Genomic DNA, 17,974 nt, shown 5'->3' with positions numbered 1-17,974 from the left:
ATCATCGTTCAGGTAAAATGTGGAGTCAGATTCCTGTTCACACAACTGATTGACCCTCAGTTATAAAACAATATGTGTGTGTGCGTGTGTGTGTGTGCGTGTGTGTGTGTGTGTGTGTGTGTGTGTGTGTGCGTGCACAAAAGCATGTCTACACAAATGCAAATACCTTACATATATAATATTTACTGAAATACAGATTCATTTATTTGTTACATATAATGTTTGTCCTTTAAATCTGATTTCGTCAGATCCACCCAGCCAACGTCAAACTGACGTCAGAGAGACAAACGCTCAACGTCAGACAGAATTTTAGTTGGAATAAGAATCCTGTTGACGATAATTTAAATGTCTAATGACGTAACGGTTTCACAATGTGCAGACGTTAACATTATGACTAATTCTCACAGAACTGTTCATATGATATCCTTCAAATTAGTGCCCAATGAGTGAACTTACGTCCTTAACGTACAGTTACGTCCTCAACGTACAGTTACGTCCTCAACGTACAGTTACGTCCTCAACGTACAGTTACATCCTCAACGTACAGTTACGTCCTCAACATACAGTTACGTCCTCAACGTACAGTTACGTCCTTAACATACAGTTACGTCCTTACAGTTACATCCTTAAGGTACAGTTACGTCCTCAACGTACAGTTACGTCCTCAACGTACAGTTACGTCCTCAACGTACAGTTACGTCCTTACAGTTACATCCTTAAGGTACAGTTACGTCCTCAACGTACAGTTACGTCCTCAACATACAGTTACGTCCTTACAGTTACATCCTTAAGGTACAGTTACGTCCTCAACGTACAGTTACGTCCTTAACATACAGTTACGTCCTTACAGTTACATCCTTAAGGTACAGTTACGTCCTTAACGTACAGTTACGTCCTCAACGTACAGTTACGTCCTCAACGTACAGTTACATCCTCAACGTACAGTTACGTCCTCAACGTACAGTTACATCCTCAACGTACAGTTACGTCCTCAACGTACAGTTACGTCCTTACAGTTACATCCTTAACACACAGTTACGTTCTTAACGTACAGTTACATCCTCAACGTACAGTTACGTCCTTAACACACAGTTACGTTCTTAACGTACAGTTACGTCCTTACAGTTACATCCTTAACACACAGTTACGTTCTTAACGTACAGTTACGTCCTTACAGTTACATCCTTAACACACAGTTACGTTCTTAACGTACAGTTACATCCTCAACGTACAGTTACGTCCTCAACGTACAGTTACATCCTTAACACACAGTTACGTTCTTAACGTACAGTTACGTCCTCAACGTACAGTTACGTCCTTACAGTTACATCCTTAACACACAGTTACGTTCTTAACGTACAGTTACATCCTCAACGTACAGTTACGATTTTTTTTTGTGTCGTTTAAACAATAAAAACCTGAATAAAACAGGTTCACATTAAAATAATCAGAATCTATCTGACGCTGCGTCACAGAGGAGCTGCTACTAAGATGTTCATCATGAACACATGAATGTCTCTATCTAGAGTCAGTGTTTGGTTTGTCCGTTCTGGGCTACTGTAGAAACATGGCGGTGCAACATGGTGATCTCTGTAGACGAGGACCTGCTCCCTGTGGAGATATAAACGTGTCATTCTGAGGGAACCAGAACACAACCATTAGATCAGATTTAAATCAACACTCTGGAGATTTAACATCAAAATATTCCACTAAAGTCAAAGTCCTGAATTCAAACCTTCTTATTTCAGATCATCCCGACATCATGTGTTGATGCTTCCTGCTGCTGGTTCAGAGGACACGACAGGATGTGTGAAATATTTTAGATGTTCTTTTTAAATAAATTAAATCTGTTTAGCTGTTAGAGACCTGCAGGATCCTGGTCCAGCTGATCCTGGACCAGGATCCTGCAGGTCTCTAACAGCTGATCTGAGCTCTGTTCTCTTGTTGTTGTTGTTTTCTCATTAAGTCCTAATTAAGTGTCTCTACGGTGTCACGAGCCAACAGAGCTGTAAACGGAGCCAACAGCGCGTGGAGGACACACACACACACACACACACACACACACACACTCTCCTCCCTCCTCTCTTTATAGAAATGTTGGAGGAGGTGATTACAGCCCATTACAGACAGACAGACAGACAGACAGGGTGTATATAGACCCACACACACACTCTGCTCTGACCATCAGCTCTCTGAACAACTTCTCTTCACACACACTCTTTTTATTTTCAGCGTTTTAACTTCATTTAACGTTTAAAGAAAAACCCTGCAGCGACATTAAACACTCAGTTTGTGTTTTTAATCTGAGTTTGTCTTAAATTTAAAAAGGAAAAACATCAAGAGGAGTTTTTGTTCCAACATTTTGGAGGATTTAAGAAAAAGAAAAGAAAAAAGTTTGCTTCACCTGAGGGACTTGTTCTGCTCCGGTCCCCTGACACCGGCTCCCGCTGCATCTCCTGCCCGGCCCCGGCTCCCTCTGCCCCGCCATGGGCTCCGTGCTGCCCGGCTCCTCGCTGGGCCTGAAGTCGGGCTTCAAGCCGCAGCAGCCGCTCTCTCTGGCGGACATCATCACCTCGGACATCCTGCACAGCTTCCTGTACGGCCGCTGGAGGCACGTGCTGGGCGAGCAGCACCACCACCTGCCGCACCAACATCACCTGCCGCACGAGGACCGCACCGCCCCGAGCGCGAGCCCCAAGACCGCGTTCACCGCCGAGGTGCTCGCGCAGTCCTTCTCTGGAGGTCAGTGACGACACTTGAATCAACCAATTAAACTCTGCACACCTTAAATTATCCCTTAATTTAAAGCCTTAAATGCTTAATGTGTCTCCTCATCACTTCCGCTCACCTGAAATCAAATCTGATCAATAACTGATCTTAATTTATCATTAAATGTTTCACTGATGGTGGAAAATAATAAATTACTTTTACTCATTTACTTTTTCAATTTTACACCAGTTTCAACTTTTACTTCGGATTTTATTGATTTAGTTTCTGTTTCATTTGCTGTTTCTCACCCATGAAAATATTAATTATCTTATAAACATGCTGATTTATTATTATTATTATTATTATTATTATTATTATTATTTATTAACTAACAAACAATTTACAAGAATAAAATAATCCCGCTGAAACAAAGTGCTGCAGATGTTTCTGCGTTATTTGTATTTGCATCATTTAAAATTCTTTTTCACGATAAAAATGTGTAAAATAAATTTGGATGACGTCAGTCTGCCGACACAAAGTTCATTTAATTATTGTTCATTAATTAGTCTATCAATAACCGATCAAACCGTTTGAACTCCGTGATCTAACGGATCAGTTGGAGTTTTCTGACGCGCCGCAAATTTCCAATAAATCATTAAAAGTGTTACAATTAATGAATCAGTTGATCACCTGTTGATCGATAATCAGTCCTGAAAATATGCAGACTGATGTTAATAAATCATTTCTGTGCTGTCTGACTCTGAAGCTCAAACTGTCACCAGAATGAAGCAAAGCTTCGCCGCGGCCTTTTTTCTGACTTTTTTTTTTTTTATTTCTGTTTCTTTTTCATTTTTGCTAAATTTTATTTTGAAATTCGTTTCCGTTTTCATCAGAATTCGTTCGGAACAATTTCAGAGGAGCCGTGAGAGCCGTCTCCCGGTGTCCTGACCCTCCCGGTTCATTTTGACCGGATTATTTCTGCTTTATTTCCCTCTGCAGGAATTTAAATCTCCGTCGTGTGAACTGAATCCTCTGAACTCTCCCCTCGTGGCATTTATGAGTTTTTTCTTTTCTTCTTCTCTGGTTTTAAATTGAGATAATCTTCCACTTTTATCTGCACACAGATTTCTTTGCTCCTTTATGTCACGTCGCGTTTCACGCTCAGGACCGAGCGTGAAACGCGACGTGACGTTTCTCTGCTTCTCTCTTTGATTTTAAACTTCATTTCATTTGTTGCATGTTTTTATTTTCTGTGACGTGTCCGGAGACTTTGTCCTCTTCCTCCTCTTCCTCCTCTTCCTCCTGGCTCTGCCTCACACTCAGTCTCAGGTTGAGTTTGTGTCACCTGAAACATCCTGAATTAAGATTTGTGCTCAGCGGGCAGCAGGAGCAGTGAGGAGCAGTGAGGAGGTGTCAGGACATAATGCGGCCATTGAAGGAGAAAAGGAGCGTTTAACCTCGTTTTTTCAGGGCTCGGCTTCATGCTGCTTTCACTGTTTGTGGGAAACTTCAGCTTTACGACACTCCGAACGTCCCGTCATTTCTTTTTTGCTTTGAACTCATTTTTTATTTTCAAAATTCACGTATTAAAACATGCAAACCTTCAGTGTCACTGCCATCCACGCCCAGCTCACATCATCTCCCTGCACTCCATGGCTGGAAAAAAGTAAAAGTAACATTAATAATCGAGACAAATAATAATAATAAAAATAATAATAATAATAATAATAATAATTTATTTTATTTTATTTGACCTAACCTTTGTTTAACCAGGACGTCCCGCTGAGATTGAAATTCTCTTCTCCCACAGAGGCCTGGTGAGGCAGCAGCCAGTCAGAACACATTTAAAATGCAACAAATACAACATGTAAACCAAAACTCCACAATCAAACAACAACTATTCAAACACACACTTTCTTTATGAAATCCTTAAATCCATCAGTGGATATCAGTGTTTCTGATGTTACATCTCTCTGAAGATTGTTTCATGTCCAAGGTGCAGAGGAGGAAATGTTCAAACCTAAAAAGCACCTGGAGGATAAATAATGATCATAAATCAAAAGTCAAACTAAAATCAGATTTAAACGAGAGGATCAATAAACACACAGGATGAGGCAGAAACAGCTCTCTGCCGTTTATCAAATGTGACTGTCTGCAGGTCATGAGTGGTCTTTTTCAGACATGGTTTTTGTAATCAGATTACATCAGTAGGAGTAGGATTTAATATAGCGGGAGTCAAAATATGCTCACAGGCCACTTTATTAGGTACACCTTGCTGGTATCAGGTTGGACCTTCTTTTTAATTCTTGGTGTCACAGACTCAACAAGGTGCTGAAACATTCCTCAGAGATGTTGGTCCATATTGACATGATGACATCACGCAGTTGATCCATGATGAGAATCTCCCGTTCCAGCACATCCCAAAGGTGCTCTATTGGACTGAGATCTGGTGACTGTGGAGGCCATTGGAGTACAGTGAACTCATTGTCATGTTTGAGATGATGTGAGCTTTGTGACATGGTGCGTTATCCTGCTGGAAGTAGCCATCAGAAGATGGGTACACTGTGGTCATAAAGGGATGGACACGCTCAGCAACAATACTCAGGTAGGCTGTGGTGTTTAAACCATGCTCAGTTGGTACTAAGAAAATCTCCCCCACACCATTACACCAGCAGCAGCAGCAGCAGCCTGAAGCGTTGATACAAGGCAGGATGGATCCATGCTTCCATCTGAATGTGGTTTTTCCAATCTTCTATTGTCCAGTTTTGGTGAGAAAACCCGTGTGAATTGTAGCCTCAGTTTCCTGTTGTTAGCTGACAGGAGTGGCACCTGGTGTGGTCTTCTGCTGCTGTAGCCCATCTGCTTCAAGGTTGGACAAGGTGTTGTTGCTTCAGAGATGCTCTTCTGCACACCTTGGTTGGAACCAGTGCTTATTTGACTTCCTGTTGCCTTTCTATCATCTTGAACCAGTCTGGCCATTCTCCTCTGACCTCTGGCATCAACAAGGCATTTTGGCTCACTGGATATTTGCTCTTTTTGGGTGTACCTAATAAAGTGGTCGATGAGTATATCCTTTATTTAACCAGGTAAAAGCCTCACTGAGGTTAAAAATCTCTCTTTCAAGTGCGGCCTGGCCGCGAGGACAACAACCCAAATGTTGACTACTTCCTACAGTCTGTGTCTGAGAGAGACGGACGGCGTCCCTCGTGGACCTGATGGGAGTGAGAGCTCAAATATGTCGGCATGAATCAGAAGTGTTTTGTGCTTCTTTCCAAGTTTCTAATGTGAATTCAGTCCATTTATTCACGTTGTAATCTCTTTGGGAAAGAGAGTCCTCAGTTAGTTCATGCTGTCACACTGATTTCTTCATCCTCAACCACCGCCTGTCCTCATCATCACAGATCCACACACTGAGTGTCCTCAGTCGGGCGTCCCAAAAGTCCATCTGTAAGTTAGGAGGAGTTAAACCTCTCCATCATGTTTCTGATCAGAGCTGCAGCTCAACACACGACTTCATTTCTTACCATCACATTTCAGAGCTTCTCTCCTCCCTGTCTTAGATCTCTGTTTCCAGTCATCAGTGTTTATGTCTATATGTTTATTTAAAAAATGAAAATGAATAAATATATTTGACTGTTTTTGTGTTCAGAGGTGCAGAAACTGTCCAGTCTGGTTTTACCCAGCGAGGTGATCATCGCTCAGAGCTCAGTCCCAGGTAAACTCTCCCTCTCTATGTCTCTGTGGTTTCATGAGTCGACACGTCTCTGTGGCTCTGTTTCATTACTGAGCGTGAAAATATCAACCAAATTATTCAATAATTTGTTATCTTATTAATTTGGCTTCTTACCTCCTCACATCACGTCGTCTCTCCTGAAACTCTCAGCTGCTGATTCTGAATCTTATTTAAACTCATTTTAAAACAGTTAAAGGTGAATTAAAAATGATCAGTCATGATGATCAAATAATTATCAGGTGAAATATGTTTCACTACATTTTTATTTGCATCTTTTTTTGTCTAAAGGCCCGTCAATATTTATTTTGGGTGATTTTAAAATGATCTCAGGCTGTAAGCTCTGTGTTGTGGACCTGTGTGCGTCGCTCGTCTCGACTCTGTGAAGGTGAATATTAAATATACTGATACTGTCAGAGTGATGTGTGGCCTCGATCCAGCCGACGTTACGCAGCAGTTTTCTCCTCAGTGTCAGCAACTACACTAGTTTAGTTTATTTACACACACACGTGTAAAAGGAAATAAAAGCTTAAAACACTGTGCAGCATGAAGACACCTCAGATATTAAATAACAATCAGACATAAAAAAAAACGGATAAAAACAAAGATTAAATATGTCAGAGACGTACAACAACAACAACAACAAACAAATTACAAATGAATCAGTGAAGTGTGTAAATTAGATTTCCAGATATTTTCAGATGTTTTTTAATAACGATGATGATGATGATGATGATGATGAACACAGTAAAGAAGACGAAACATTTCAAATCTGACAGACACGTGAAGGACAGTCAGATATTAAGTTACTGTATTATATCATTATTATTATTGTTATGTATCCTGCTCCAAACACAGCAGTCACAGTCAGATCAGCTGACACATGCTCAGTGACACAGTGAGCAGGAAACAGTGTCACTCTGCACCCAAACAATAAACGACTGGTTCAACAACTTGCTGCGTCTCTTTGAGTCCACCACACTCAGCATTAGTGAGTTATAATCTGACAGACTCAATTAGTTTAGTTTTTCTTCGACCTTACAAAACTTAATTAAGTTGAACCAACTTAATATTTATTGAAAGTTGTTTTGATATTAGTGGTCAAACTATTTAACTTACTCTAACTTCTTTATTTTGAATCCGTCCCACTGAAAAATGTCAAAATGTTTGGACTTTGACCGAATTCTTAAAATTAGTTTTCATCTGACTGAGACACAAATATAATTAATTATAATAATTCTTTTTGCTTTTTTCTACATTATAAGCAACAGCGTGATGTCACTCACACATGAGCCGCCTCACAGTGACTCAAGTAGCTTCAGTCAGATCTCTGTTCAAAGTGCAGATGTATGAAGGAAGTTTATTAAAGAACAAATACCAGTGACTGAGCCGACGGAGGGTCAAAGATGGCCGACCAGCCCTGGAATAAAACGTACAGTGATGAGCGAGGGTGAATCTCAGCTCACAGTGATACGCAGAATCTGACATGTGCAACGATGTGCAGATGAATTCATGAGCCCAGTGTTTCCTGTCCTCAGAAACAGCACCTGAGGTTTGAAAGAGAAGAGTCACTTCCTGTTTGTGTTTTTACACTGCAGTAACACGTCTGTGTGTGTGTGTGTGTGTGTGTGTGTGTGTGTGTGTGTGTGTGTGTGTGTTTCAGGAGAAGGTTTGGGGATTTTCTCTAAAACATGGATCAAAGCAGGAACAGAGATGGGACCGTTCACGGGACGCCTGATCTCACCTGAACACATCGACCTGTACAAGAACAACAACCTCATGTGGGAGGTGCGTTCAAAATCACTTAACACTAAATATGTTTATACTCGTATTTACATTCATATTTCTATTTACACTTATGTTGAGGCCTGTAAGAAATCCCTTAAAGTTAGTTTAACTGTTCCACAAAACACCTTAAGTTAAGATTTTCCTTAAATTCCAAGTAAAGGTGTCCTTAAAAAAAAAAAAGCACAACAGCCTTAAGTGTTTTCCTTAAGGTTATCTTAAAATGTTCACTTATCAATTTAAGGTCTTCTCATTTTTTGGGTTTATACTTAAGAAATCCCTTAAAGGTAGTTGAACTGTTGCATGAAACACCTTAGTAAAGACTTTTTAAAATTAAAATTCCAAGGCTTCCCTAAAATAAAAACCACAACACCCTGAAGTCTTTTCCCTCAGTTTTTCATAAAATGTTCCTTTAAGTATTTAAGGTTTTCTTATTTTTTGGTCTTATACTTAAGAATCCCCTAAAGTTGGTTAAACTGTTCTACAAAAAACACCTTAAGTTAAGGTTTTCCTAAAATTCTAAGTAAAAGCTTCCTTGAAATAAAAAACACAGGACCCTTAAGTATTTTCCTTAAGGTTTTTTTTTCAAAATGTTCACTTAAATATGTAAGACTTTATTTTTTGCCTTAAACTTACCCTTAAGAAATTCCTTAACTTAACATTGCATGAAACACCTTAAGTTAAGATTTTCCTTAAAGTCTGAGTTAAGGCTTCCTCAAAATAAAAGACACAACATCTGTAAGTCTTTTCCTTAACATGTTCACTTAATATATTTAAGGTTTTCTCTTAACTTTAAGCTTACCCTTAAGAAATTCCTTAAAGTTAGTAAAACCATTGCACTAAACAGCTTAAGTTAAGATTTTCCTTAAAGTCTGAGTTAAGGCTTCCTTTAAATAAAAGACACAGCGTCCGTAAGTCTTTTCCTTAACATGTTCACTTAATATATTTAAGGTTTTCTCTTAACTTTAAGCTTACCCTTAAGAAATTCCTTAAAGTTAGTAAAACCATTGCACTAAACAGCTTAAGTTAAGATTTTCCTTAAAGTCAGAGTTAAGGCTTCCTTTAAATAAAAACACAGCACCCTTCAGTCTTATGCTTAAGGTTATCTTAAAATGTCCACATAGGTATTTAAGGTTTTCTCCTTATTTTGGGCTTACACTTAAGAAATCCCTTAGAGTCAGTTAAACTGTTGCCCAAAAGACCTTAGCTATCAGAGGTGCAAAAGTCCACATGGAAACTGAAATCTGTCCCACTGCAGTAAACGCCCTTAATGTTTGTACTTGACTAGGGAAATATTTTAAGGGATTTTCAACTTTAAGTATGTCCCTTAGCTAAGGGGAAATAAAGCCTTAAGTGCCATACTTGGGGAGGTGTTTGGTCAGTTTGTTTTGCACAGTGTTTCTTAAGGATCCACACAGTAACCAAACTGAGCGGCCGACTCGTTATGGAACTGTTGGATAATAAAACGATATGATGAGATTTAAGTGTCCACGTGTCCTCCCCTGTTTAAGGTGTTTAACGAGGACGGGACGGTGAGGTATTTCATCGACGCCAGTCAGGAGGACCAGCGGAGCTGGATGACATACATCAAGTGTGCGAGGAACGAGCAGGAGCAGAACCTGGAGGTGGTTCAGATTGGCAGCAGCATCTTCTACAAGGCTGTGGAGGTCAGTGAACGCATCACGCTCTGACTGCTGAGTCTGTGACATCAACTCCACTGCTGCTTCTTCTTCTTCTTCTTCTTCTTCTTCTTCTTCTGTTGTTGTTTGTCCGACAGCAGAGGAGAAGTGCTCTCACTCTGATAGCTGCTGTCAGACAAATGAAGCGCAGGAAATGATACAATAATGAGCTCTGAGATGAAGAAGAGGAGCAGGGAGCAGAACATGGAAATACTACTCGAGTACAAGTACTTTAGATTTGTACTTAAGTTGAGTACTTAAGTGAATGTATTTGAGTTCCACCGCTGGAGTTGGACAGCAGCCGACACACTGAGCAATATAAATGTCTGAAACATCAGAAGAACCTCGAACTAAAGAGACAAACGTTCTCCATGGTTCAGGTTCTGAGGTCGTTCTGCAGCTGCAGGTGTTGTAAGGTGTTTTCCAGTCTCGTGTCAGGGCCTCCATATTTGATTTGATTCACTGTAATAACAACAATAACAATCTTTGTTTCTGGAGCACTTTTAGAGGCAAATCTGTCCAATACATGAAATAAATTCAAAATAAAATCCAGTCAAACGATGAACTTTGAGACAACAAGACATTAAATAAAGCAGAATTAAATTCAGACAGTTTAAGTTGGATCAATGAATACAAGACTCATAAACATGCTAAACCAAACAAAAATGATGAAGAAGAAACAACAGTGAGAGTGCTTCAGTGTTTCGGGGTGGAGGAGTCGTGTTGAGCAGCAGGTCATGAAGAAGAGTTCAGGTGTGTGTCGCCCTCTGCTGGACAAATACTAAACATTCAGTCCTCTGACTGACTCCAGAGCTGAACCACAGAGTCGTCTCCACATCATGTGTTCACTCAGTGTTCACTGGTTCAGATCAGCGTTTATTATACACATGTATTTGTTGTTTAGGTTTAAAGACAGGAGTTATTAATAATATGTGCAAAACCACATGAGACACTGAGACAGTTTCACTTGGAGGCCACAACATGATGAAACTTTAAATACCTCGGTGCAGCTCTGGTGGAAATGTCACACACACACAAATATATATCAGGGCTGTCTATTGATTCAAATATTTAATCACATGATTGTTCATGATGCTAAGTCATCACACGTTTTTTATCTGTCCTTCTAAAGTAACCTTAAAGGGATGATTTTCGGACTCTTACCAACATGGGAGCAGACACATATTCTCACTTCATACAAATGATCATTGCAGTAATCCAAAACAATAATAAATCTTCTCCAGAAAAACCTCACAGGTTCTGACTGCTCAGGAAATATGCTGAAAGCAGACGATGACAAACTGAAGCAACAACAACAACAACAACAGAGCTGAATGTAACATGACTCAGCGACACTGACACAACGGAGTGTCCAACGTTACACATGTTGAGGATCATTAAACGTCGCCTGCATTTGAAAGCAGCTTGACGTACGTCTGTGGGAAGTTCACAGACACATTTCCACCCTGGTGAACAATAAAGTTACATTTAGAAAACATTTTAAAAAACATTTTTAGGGTTGCATTTCTATAAAGTCCCAATTTCAGTGTCTGTATATGTGCACATCTATTTCTGTGCAGACGTGTGCTAAAGCTTGTGCACAGAGCGTGTGTGTGTGTGTGTGTGTTCATGTACGTGCCTGTTTGTGTGGGTGTTTGTACATATTTATACACACTTGTGTTTATTTATTTGTTGTTGTGACTTTTTTTTAACCTCTTCACAGTTTACAGAGCCCTCAGTGTTTCTACTGCTCCACTGAACTGTTCATTGTGACTTTGTAACGTCTGTTTTCAAAGTGATAAATGAACACGTTGATCTTATTTATATTCTATATCTGACACTTTAACGTCCTCCCGCTGATGTTTAACCCTCCATGTTTTCCTCCTCAGACGATCCCTCCGGATCAGGAGCTGCTGGTCTGGTATGGAAACTCCCACAACACCTTCCTGGGAATCCCTGGGATTCCTGGAGGAGATGAAGAACAGAGCAAGAAGACCAAGACCGGTACAGTTTATTGATTATTGATTGATTACTCACCAGTAAAGATTACTGATAACTGATCTGTGGATTCATCCACAAGTGTAAACCTACAGCAGATGTTTGACTCTGACTTTAAACACAACAGTGGCTCTGCACCTCAACCAGAGGTGTGGACTCCAGTCACATGACCTGATGACTTCAGACCTGAGTCAACACCTGCAACTCAACTTGGACTTTAACACCAGTGACTCGTGACTAGGGTGCAGTGATATACTGGTTGCAAGGAACACCATGATGTAAAAGTACATTTGCTAATCTATGATACTGACACAAACACAAACAGCTGGACGCTGAATCTTTTATTTGAGTTATTTTCTGAGACTTTTTACAAACTTTCATCAACAAAATGTTTCACGTTTCAGTTATAGTAATAAAACATCTTCCTCAATCGTCTAAAACAAACCAACAGAACTTGTTAGGTAGCACTAGCTAATGTCTCCAGCTAAGCCCCGCCCACCAAAGCATGTCATACTGTTTACTGACAGTTAATGTGTGTATGGGCGCAATGATGCGGAAGCAGCATCAACCTCGTACCACAGACACACAGCTTTTGGAGCAACTTTGGTAGAAATGAACGGGGTCCCGCCTCCAACGCTATATCCAGGTCTCTTTATACATCCACGCCATACACTGCATCACCTGACCTCCTCCTCTGCTCCCGTCGTGGTCACTGCAGTCACACAGTGTCGTAGTTTGAAGCGGTGATGAAGCTCCTTATGTGACGAGCTGGGAGCGAGAACGTCCTGAGTATTTACATTAAATATAAACTATCACCAGATTTTAACAACTATCTCCTCCTTCTAGACGAATTTCACACCTGTGAAGGCTCCTCTTCCTCTTCCTCCTCCTCCTCCTCCTCTTCCTCCACCCTGGGCCGCATGCGATGCGTCATCTGCCACCGTGGCTTCAACTCCCGCAGCAACCTGCGCTCCCACATGCGCATCCACACGCTGGACAAACCCTTCGTCTGCCGCTTCTGCAACCGCCGCTTCAGCCAGTCGTCCACGCTGAGGAACCACGTCCGGCTGCACACCGGCGAGCGCCCCTACAAGTGCCACGTCTGCCAGTCAGCGTACTCGCAGCTGGCGGGCCTGCGGGCGCACCAGAAGAGCGCCAGGCACCGGCCCACCGGAGATGCCGTCGCTGCAGGGGGAGGTGTGGTGGTGCACGCTGCTCACTCACCTCCTCCTCACCCACCGCAGCTGACCGCCATGCCTCACCCGGCATCACTGGTTCACCATATACCCACCATGGTGCTGTGATGAGAGGTAGACAGACACACCAAATACAGACAGACAGACAGCTTAAATATCCAAACTAACTCAGACAGGAGCCTGACAGGTTGGAGGAACATGTTACCCAGGTAGCCACAGGAATCGGGCCAACTGCGGCTCAGCGTCGGCACATGTGGCTGAGTTCTGGTCGCTCGATTCCTGCAGCAGCTGTGATCTGACTCTGACCCTCATGTGACCCAGATTTGGGCTGAGAACCAGATCCAGTGAGCAGCACTCAGGCCACATTCGGGTCAGAGCATCATCATCCTCACTGTGACCTCGTCACATGTCCACGTTTGGTCATGGACTTTCCATGTCCACATATGACGTCCAAGGTACCCTGGGTGTGTTGGTTGTCCAACCGTCCACGTATCACGCTGACGTAAAAGGATGCCTTTTTTCGTTGGTTTCTGACACTGCATGTCTCTGCCCAAGCGCCAGATTTCAACAATTTCAGGGTGAGACCGGACTCGCCAGAGTCACAACCTGAACTCAGACCAGATTACGTGGGGTGATTTTAGGAAGTCATGAGTCCAGGATCAGGCGTTCAAAATATTAACACACTGCTCTACAACAGCATCGCAGCAACAATATACTGAGACTTTTCTTATTGATTTGGGAAACATGACTTAATCTTCAGTCTGCCACAAATATTTAAAATCTGATCCTTAAAGTGTTCGAATGGTTTTCTTGAATAAAACACTGATGATGACGGCAGTGAGCTCGCTTATATTCGGCTCCTGTTCTGTCCTTGAACAATATGAGCTAACGAACGTCCAGCAGATGTTCCCCAACACTGGACTGAATGAACCTTTTCAGCACATTGATTTAAACAGTTTCATTTCCCATCTCTGGCTCCATATCAGGGCCCTGTTGGACTATGATTCAGGCTACCTGGGTAATAATTTACAAGACGCCACACTGACTGTAACAGCTGAATGTCTGTTAGCTGAGGTGACAACACCCAGTCCCTCAGATGTTTGTACATTATATGCATGCACACACACATTTATTAGACAACAGACACACTCACACAAACACAGACTTTCAGCGTCTCTTCATCCGGACGAGGAGACACTGAAACTCTGATACTGAATCATAAAACTGTTGCATGATGGGACACAGCGTCAGTCTGTGACTCCAGTATAAATCACGTATCTGTGAGACGATGATGTCGTGCTTTGGTTTGCATGCAAATGGTTCTCTGTTAAAGGGTTGTAACATGTGTGTTGAAAACTAGGAGGCGCTACAGTCTGAGCACTGAGGCTGCTTCAGAGGAATCTGCTGAGTGTGTGGTAAATCGTCCTGTTGGTCCGTTAACAGACACATCCATCGTACTGTTGTTCATGTGCTAACAGGTTAGCATACATGATGCTAAAGCTCAGATGATAGTTTCTGTGTCTTCGTAGATGTCTGTATTCACCAACTGCAGGTGTGAACGTGTGCGCAGTCTATGAACACTTCAAATGAACTGGTTTTAACATAATACATCATCTCTATTTACACACAGTGAGGAGTCAATGCTACCAATACAACTCTAAATTGTGCCATTAGCGACCAAGCTAGCTTCATTAGCAAGGTAGCTTCCACCATGTTGAGTAAAGCTCAAATTATCCACCTTCTTCCTAATGGCACTACTGTAGAAATGATTAAGGGCAAAACTTGCAGTGTCACAGAAGAAGTCGTTAGTTGCACTGACTGTCTGTGGTTAGTCTCAGTGGCAGTAGTAGTAGTAATCTTGGTGGCTAACTGCTAACGGTGGGTCTTTTTGAAACCAGACTAAGCTAAATTTGTTATTCAGCAGGTAGTGTTAGCATTAGCGTTATAGCTTACATCATGTGGGTTAAAGAACAAATTACACTTTCTATCAATATTGAATTCTGCATATTCATTACGGTCCACAGTTAATGACCATCTGTGTGCCGACAGTAAACTGGTGTCATAGTTCATGTCCATACGTGGTATTACCTCGCTACGCCTGCTGAGTTACAGTCGGCTCCACGCTAGCACTTTAGCATACACCTTCTTCAGTGATTTTTTTTTTCCCAATTAGAAATAATTTAAATGTAGAGTGATAGCTCAATGCTAACACTTAGCATAAACTATGTGGAGTAATATGAACTTAAAGTAATAAACATTTAGGTTTACATTAGCTTGACTACTGTTAGGTAGCTTTTGCTTTAACGTGAGCATACATCATAATATCAAACTCCAGGTTATACGTTAGCTAACATATTTGCATGGTACAAAGCGCCAAAGTCCCAAAAGATAAATTTTTATCTTGTGTGCAGCTGATGTATAAAAAAAAATAAAAATCTCCTTTTGGGATTTTACTCAGTGTTAGCTGGATGCTAACATGTTAGCAAGATTTGGGTGTCTTCACTTTGTTTTACTGACCAACACTGAATCTACTAAAAACTCAGCAGATTCCTTTAAAGTAGCTCATCACTTATTAAAATAGGCAGAGCCTGAAATTATTATTATTATTATTATTATTAATATTATTATTATTATTGACCTTAATGTCTGTTGTTGTTAAGCTGTGTGTCGAGGCCTAAATTGGGTCTCGGGCAGGTTGAGTCAACACCTGTTAGAAAATATTAGAATCTAAGTTTCTAATCTTTGTAAATGTTTTTACATGTTTGTTTTTCCCTGATTTTTGTATAAATATGTTGTTAAATAATCAAAGTAACGAGAAAAGTAATTTAGTTGACGAGTCTCTTATTTAGCCGGCGGCTGTGTGTCGGGCTTTCTCTCTTGGTGTGATGTAAATAAAGTGTCAAAGAAAAGAATGTGAATATAAACATGAGATGTGCTTTATGCCCACAATATAATTCAACTGTCACTTTATCTCTGTATATGTATAAGGTCATATATGACACATGTATCGGTATATGAAGTATGCTATGTTGACTTCTATAAAGGACAATGTATTTGAGCCTATACTCCTAATAAAGTGTGACTTCACCTTTAACCTCTGCTCTGCTGTCAGTCTGCTGTACGTACTGCACATCCAGCCTTCAGATAGGGACCAGTGGTGGAAAGTGACCAGGTAGCCTACAGTAATAATCTACCATGTCAATGTAAGTTACTGTTCAGTAGTTCTAAAAACAGTTTTGTGTTTGCAGCTGCATTTAAAGGCTCTTCTCACTACATACTGAGACACCACTGACACTGCTGCCTGATAATGAAGTTGTATACTTGGGCAATTCACTGGCATGATTGTGGTCGAAATACGAATGTCAGTTTTGAACTGACAGCTGGAATTTAACCATATTGGGCCATACCCAGGAAGGTTTTGGCAATTGGCATGATTGCAGCCCAGTGGTGGCAGTGTCAGTAGCTGGAATCTAGCAAGTGTATTTGGCCCAAATCTGGGGTGTCATTCATCACAAGTCTTACAAGCCAAGTAGGGCAACTAGATGCAGCCCAACTTATCTCTTCTGGCATGCCCAACTTGGGCTGATGCTAGACCAAGTCATTTGTGCTTACGGCCCAGTTTGAGAGCCAGAATCGGGCGAGTTTATTCGGCCTGATTCTGGGGCATCATTCATCCCAAGTCTCAGCCAAGCTGGTGACCAGATGTGGCCGAGTTTGGGCTGATGCCAGATCAGGTTATTTGTGATAACAGTCCAGTTCAGCAGCTAGAATCAAGCAATCGTATCAACGTATTTCCTCTGGCATTCTGAGTTTGGGCCGATGCTAGACCAGATAACTTATGTACCGGCCCAGGGATTGCAGAATTGGGCCAAATAAACTCGCCAGATTCCAGCTGTTGACACAGCCGAGTCATTCATCCCGGGTCTCAGCCGAGTCGGCCAACCGGACGCGCCCCAAGTTACTTTCTCTGGCACGCCACGTTTGGGCCATTGCTAGCCCGGATTGTTTATGCAACGGCTCAGTGATAGCAGTGTCGACAGCCAGAATCTGGCAAGTTTATTTGACCTGATTCTGGGGCGTCATTCATCCCGAGTAAAAATGCAGCTAATTAAACCAGCATACAGTAAATATAATGAGTAGAAATCGCTCTGCTGCAGACAGCAACACTGAAATACCTAAATTAATGTTAATGCATCAATAATAATATTTTAATAGGAAATAAGCTATATAATAATTTAATATGGCTGGCTCCAAACTGAGTGCTCTAATTTTATTCTTTTTTAATTCTTTTTTATTCTTCTTTTTTTTTTTTTTAACCTAAGTAAGGTTTTGCAAGACTTTTGTAAGTTGTGATATTTCTGCTTCTACGTCAGTGATTCCTCTGCCACTGAAATGATCTCAGTTTGCTTTTCTAACTTTATATTTGCAGGAACGAAGCCATGATGATCATGTTGATGTTTCTTAAATTTTAAACTAACAACACACACACACAACTACACACTCAGCTCCATGACTGATTATCTTTTTTTTTTTTTAACTAGCTATAATGATGACTGTACTGAATGCTGGAGCCTGTGGGTGACGCCGGCAGGACTCCACTCTGTCAGTGTAAATGGACATGCAGCGTTTTGAATTCATTGTGAATAAAAACGTTCCTGACACATGTAACTCATGTTTTTCCTGCAGAATGAAGAGAAAACAACAAACAGAGTGAATCTGGACATCTGACTGATGAGCTGAGTCAACAAGGCTGTTAGGTAAGATCAGAAAACACAGGCTGAGTAAACTCACCTTTGGGACACACACACGCACGCACGCACACACACACACACACACACACACACACACACACACACACACACACACACACACACACA

At 41.2% G+C, this 17,974-nt stretch overlaps 1 protein-coding gene across 1 annotated transcript; it reads left to right on the top strand.

Moving 5' to 3' along the window:
- The first annotated feature begins 2,151 nt into the window (after positions 1–2,151).
- On the top strand, positions 2,152–16,162 carry prdm12b (PR domain containing 12b). Its single transcript, XM_049579774.1, has 6 exons — positions 2,152–2,742; positions 6,359–6,424; positions 8,103–8,227; positions 9,736–9,891; positions 11,793–11,907; positions 12,748–16,162. The coding sequence occupies exons 1-6, from the start codon at positions 2,487–2,489 to the stop codon at positions 13,203–13,205; spliced, it is 1,176 nt and encodes a 391-aa protein (XP_049435731.1). The 5' UTR covers positions 2,152–2,486; the 3' UTR covers positions 13,206–16,162.
- The last annotated feature ends 1,812 nt before the right edge of the window (positions 16,163–17,974 follow it).

This window comes from Epinephelus fuscoguttatus, linkage group LG6 (genome assembly GCF_011397635.1).
Source record: "Epinephelus fuscoguttatus linkage group LG6, E.fuscoguttatus.final_Chr_v1".
Classification (NCBI taxonomy): domain Eukaryota; kingdom Metazoa; phylum Chordata; class Actinopteri; order Perciformes; family Serranidae; genus Epinephelus; species Epinephelus fuscoguttatus.
Note: the sequence above shows the minus strand (reverse complement) of the source record. Positions and strands in the feature narration are given on the sequence as shown.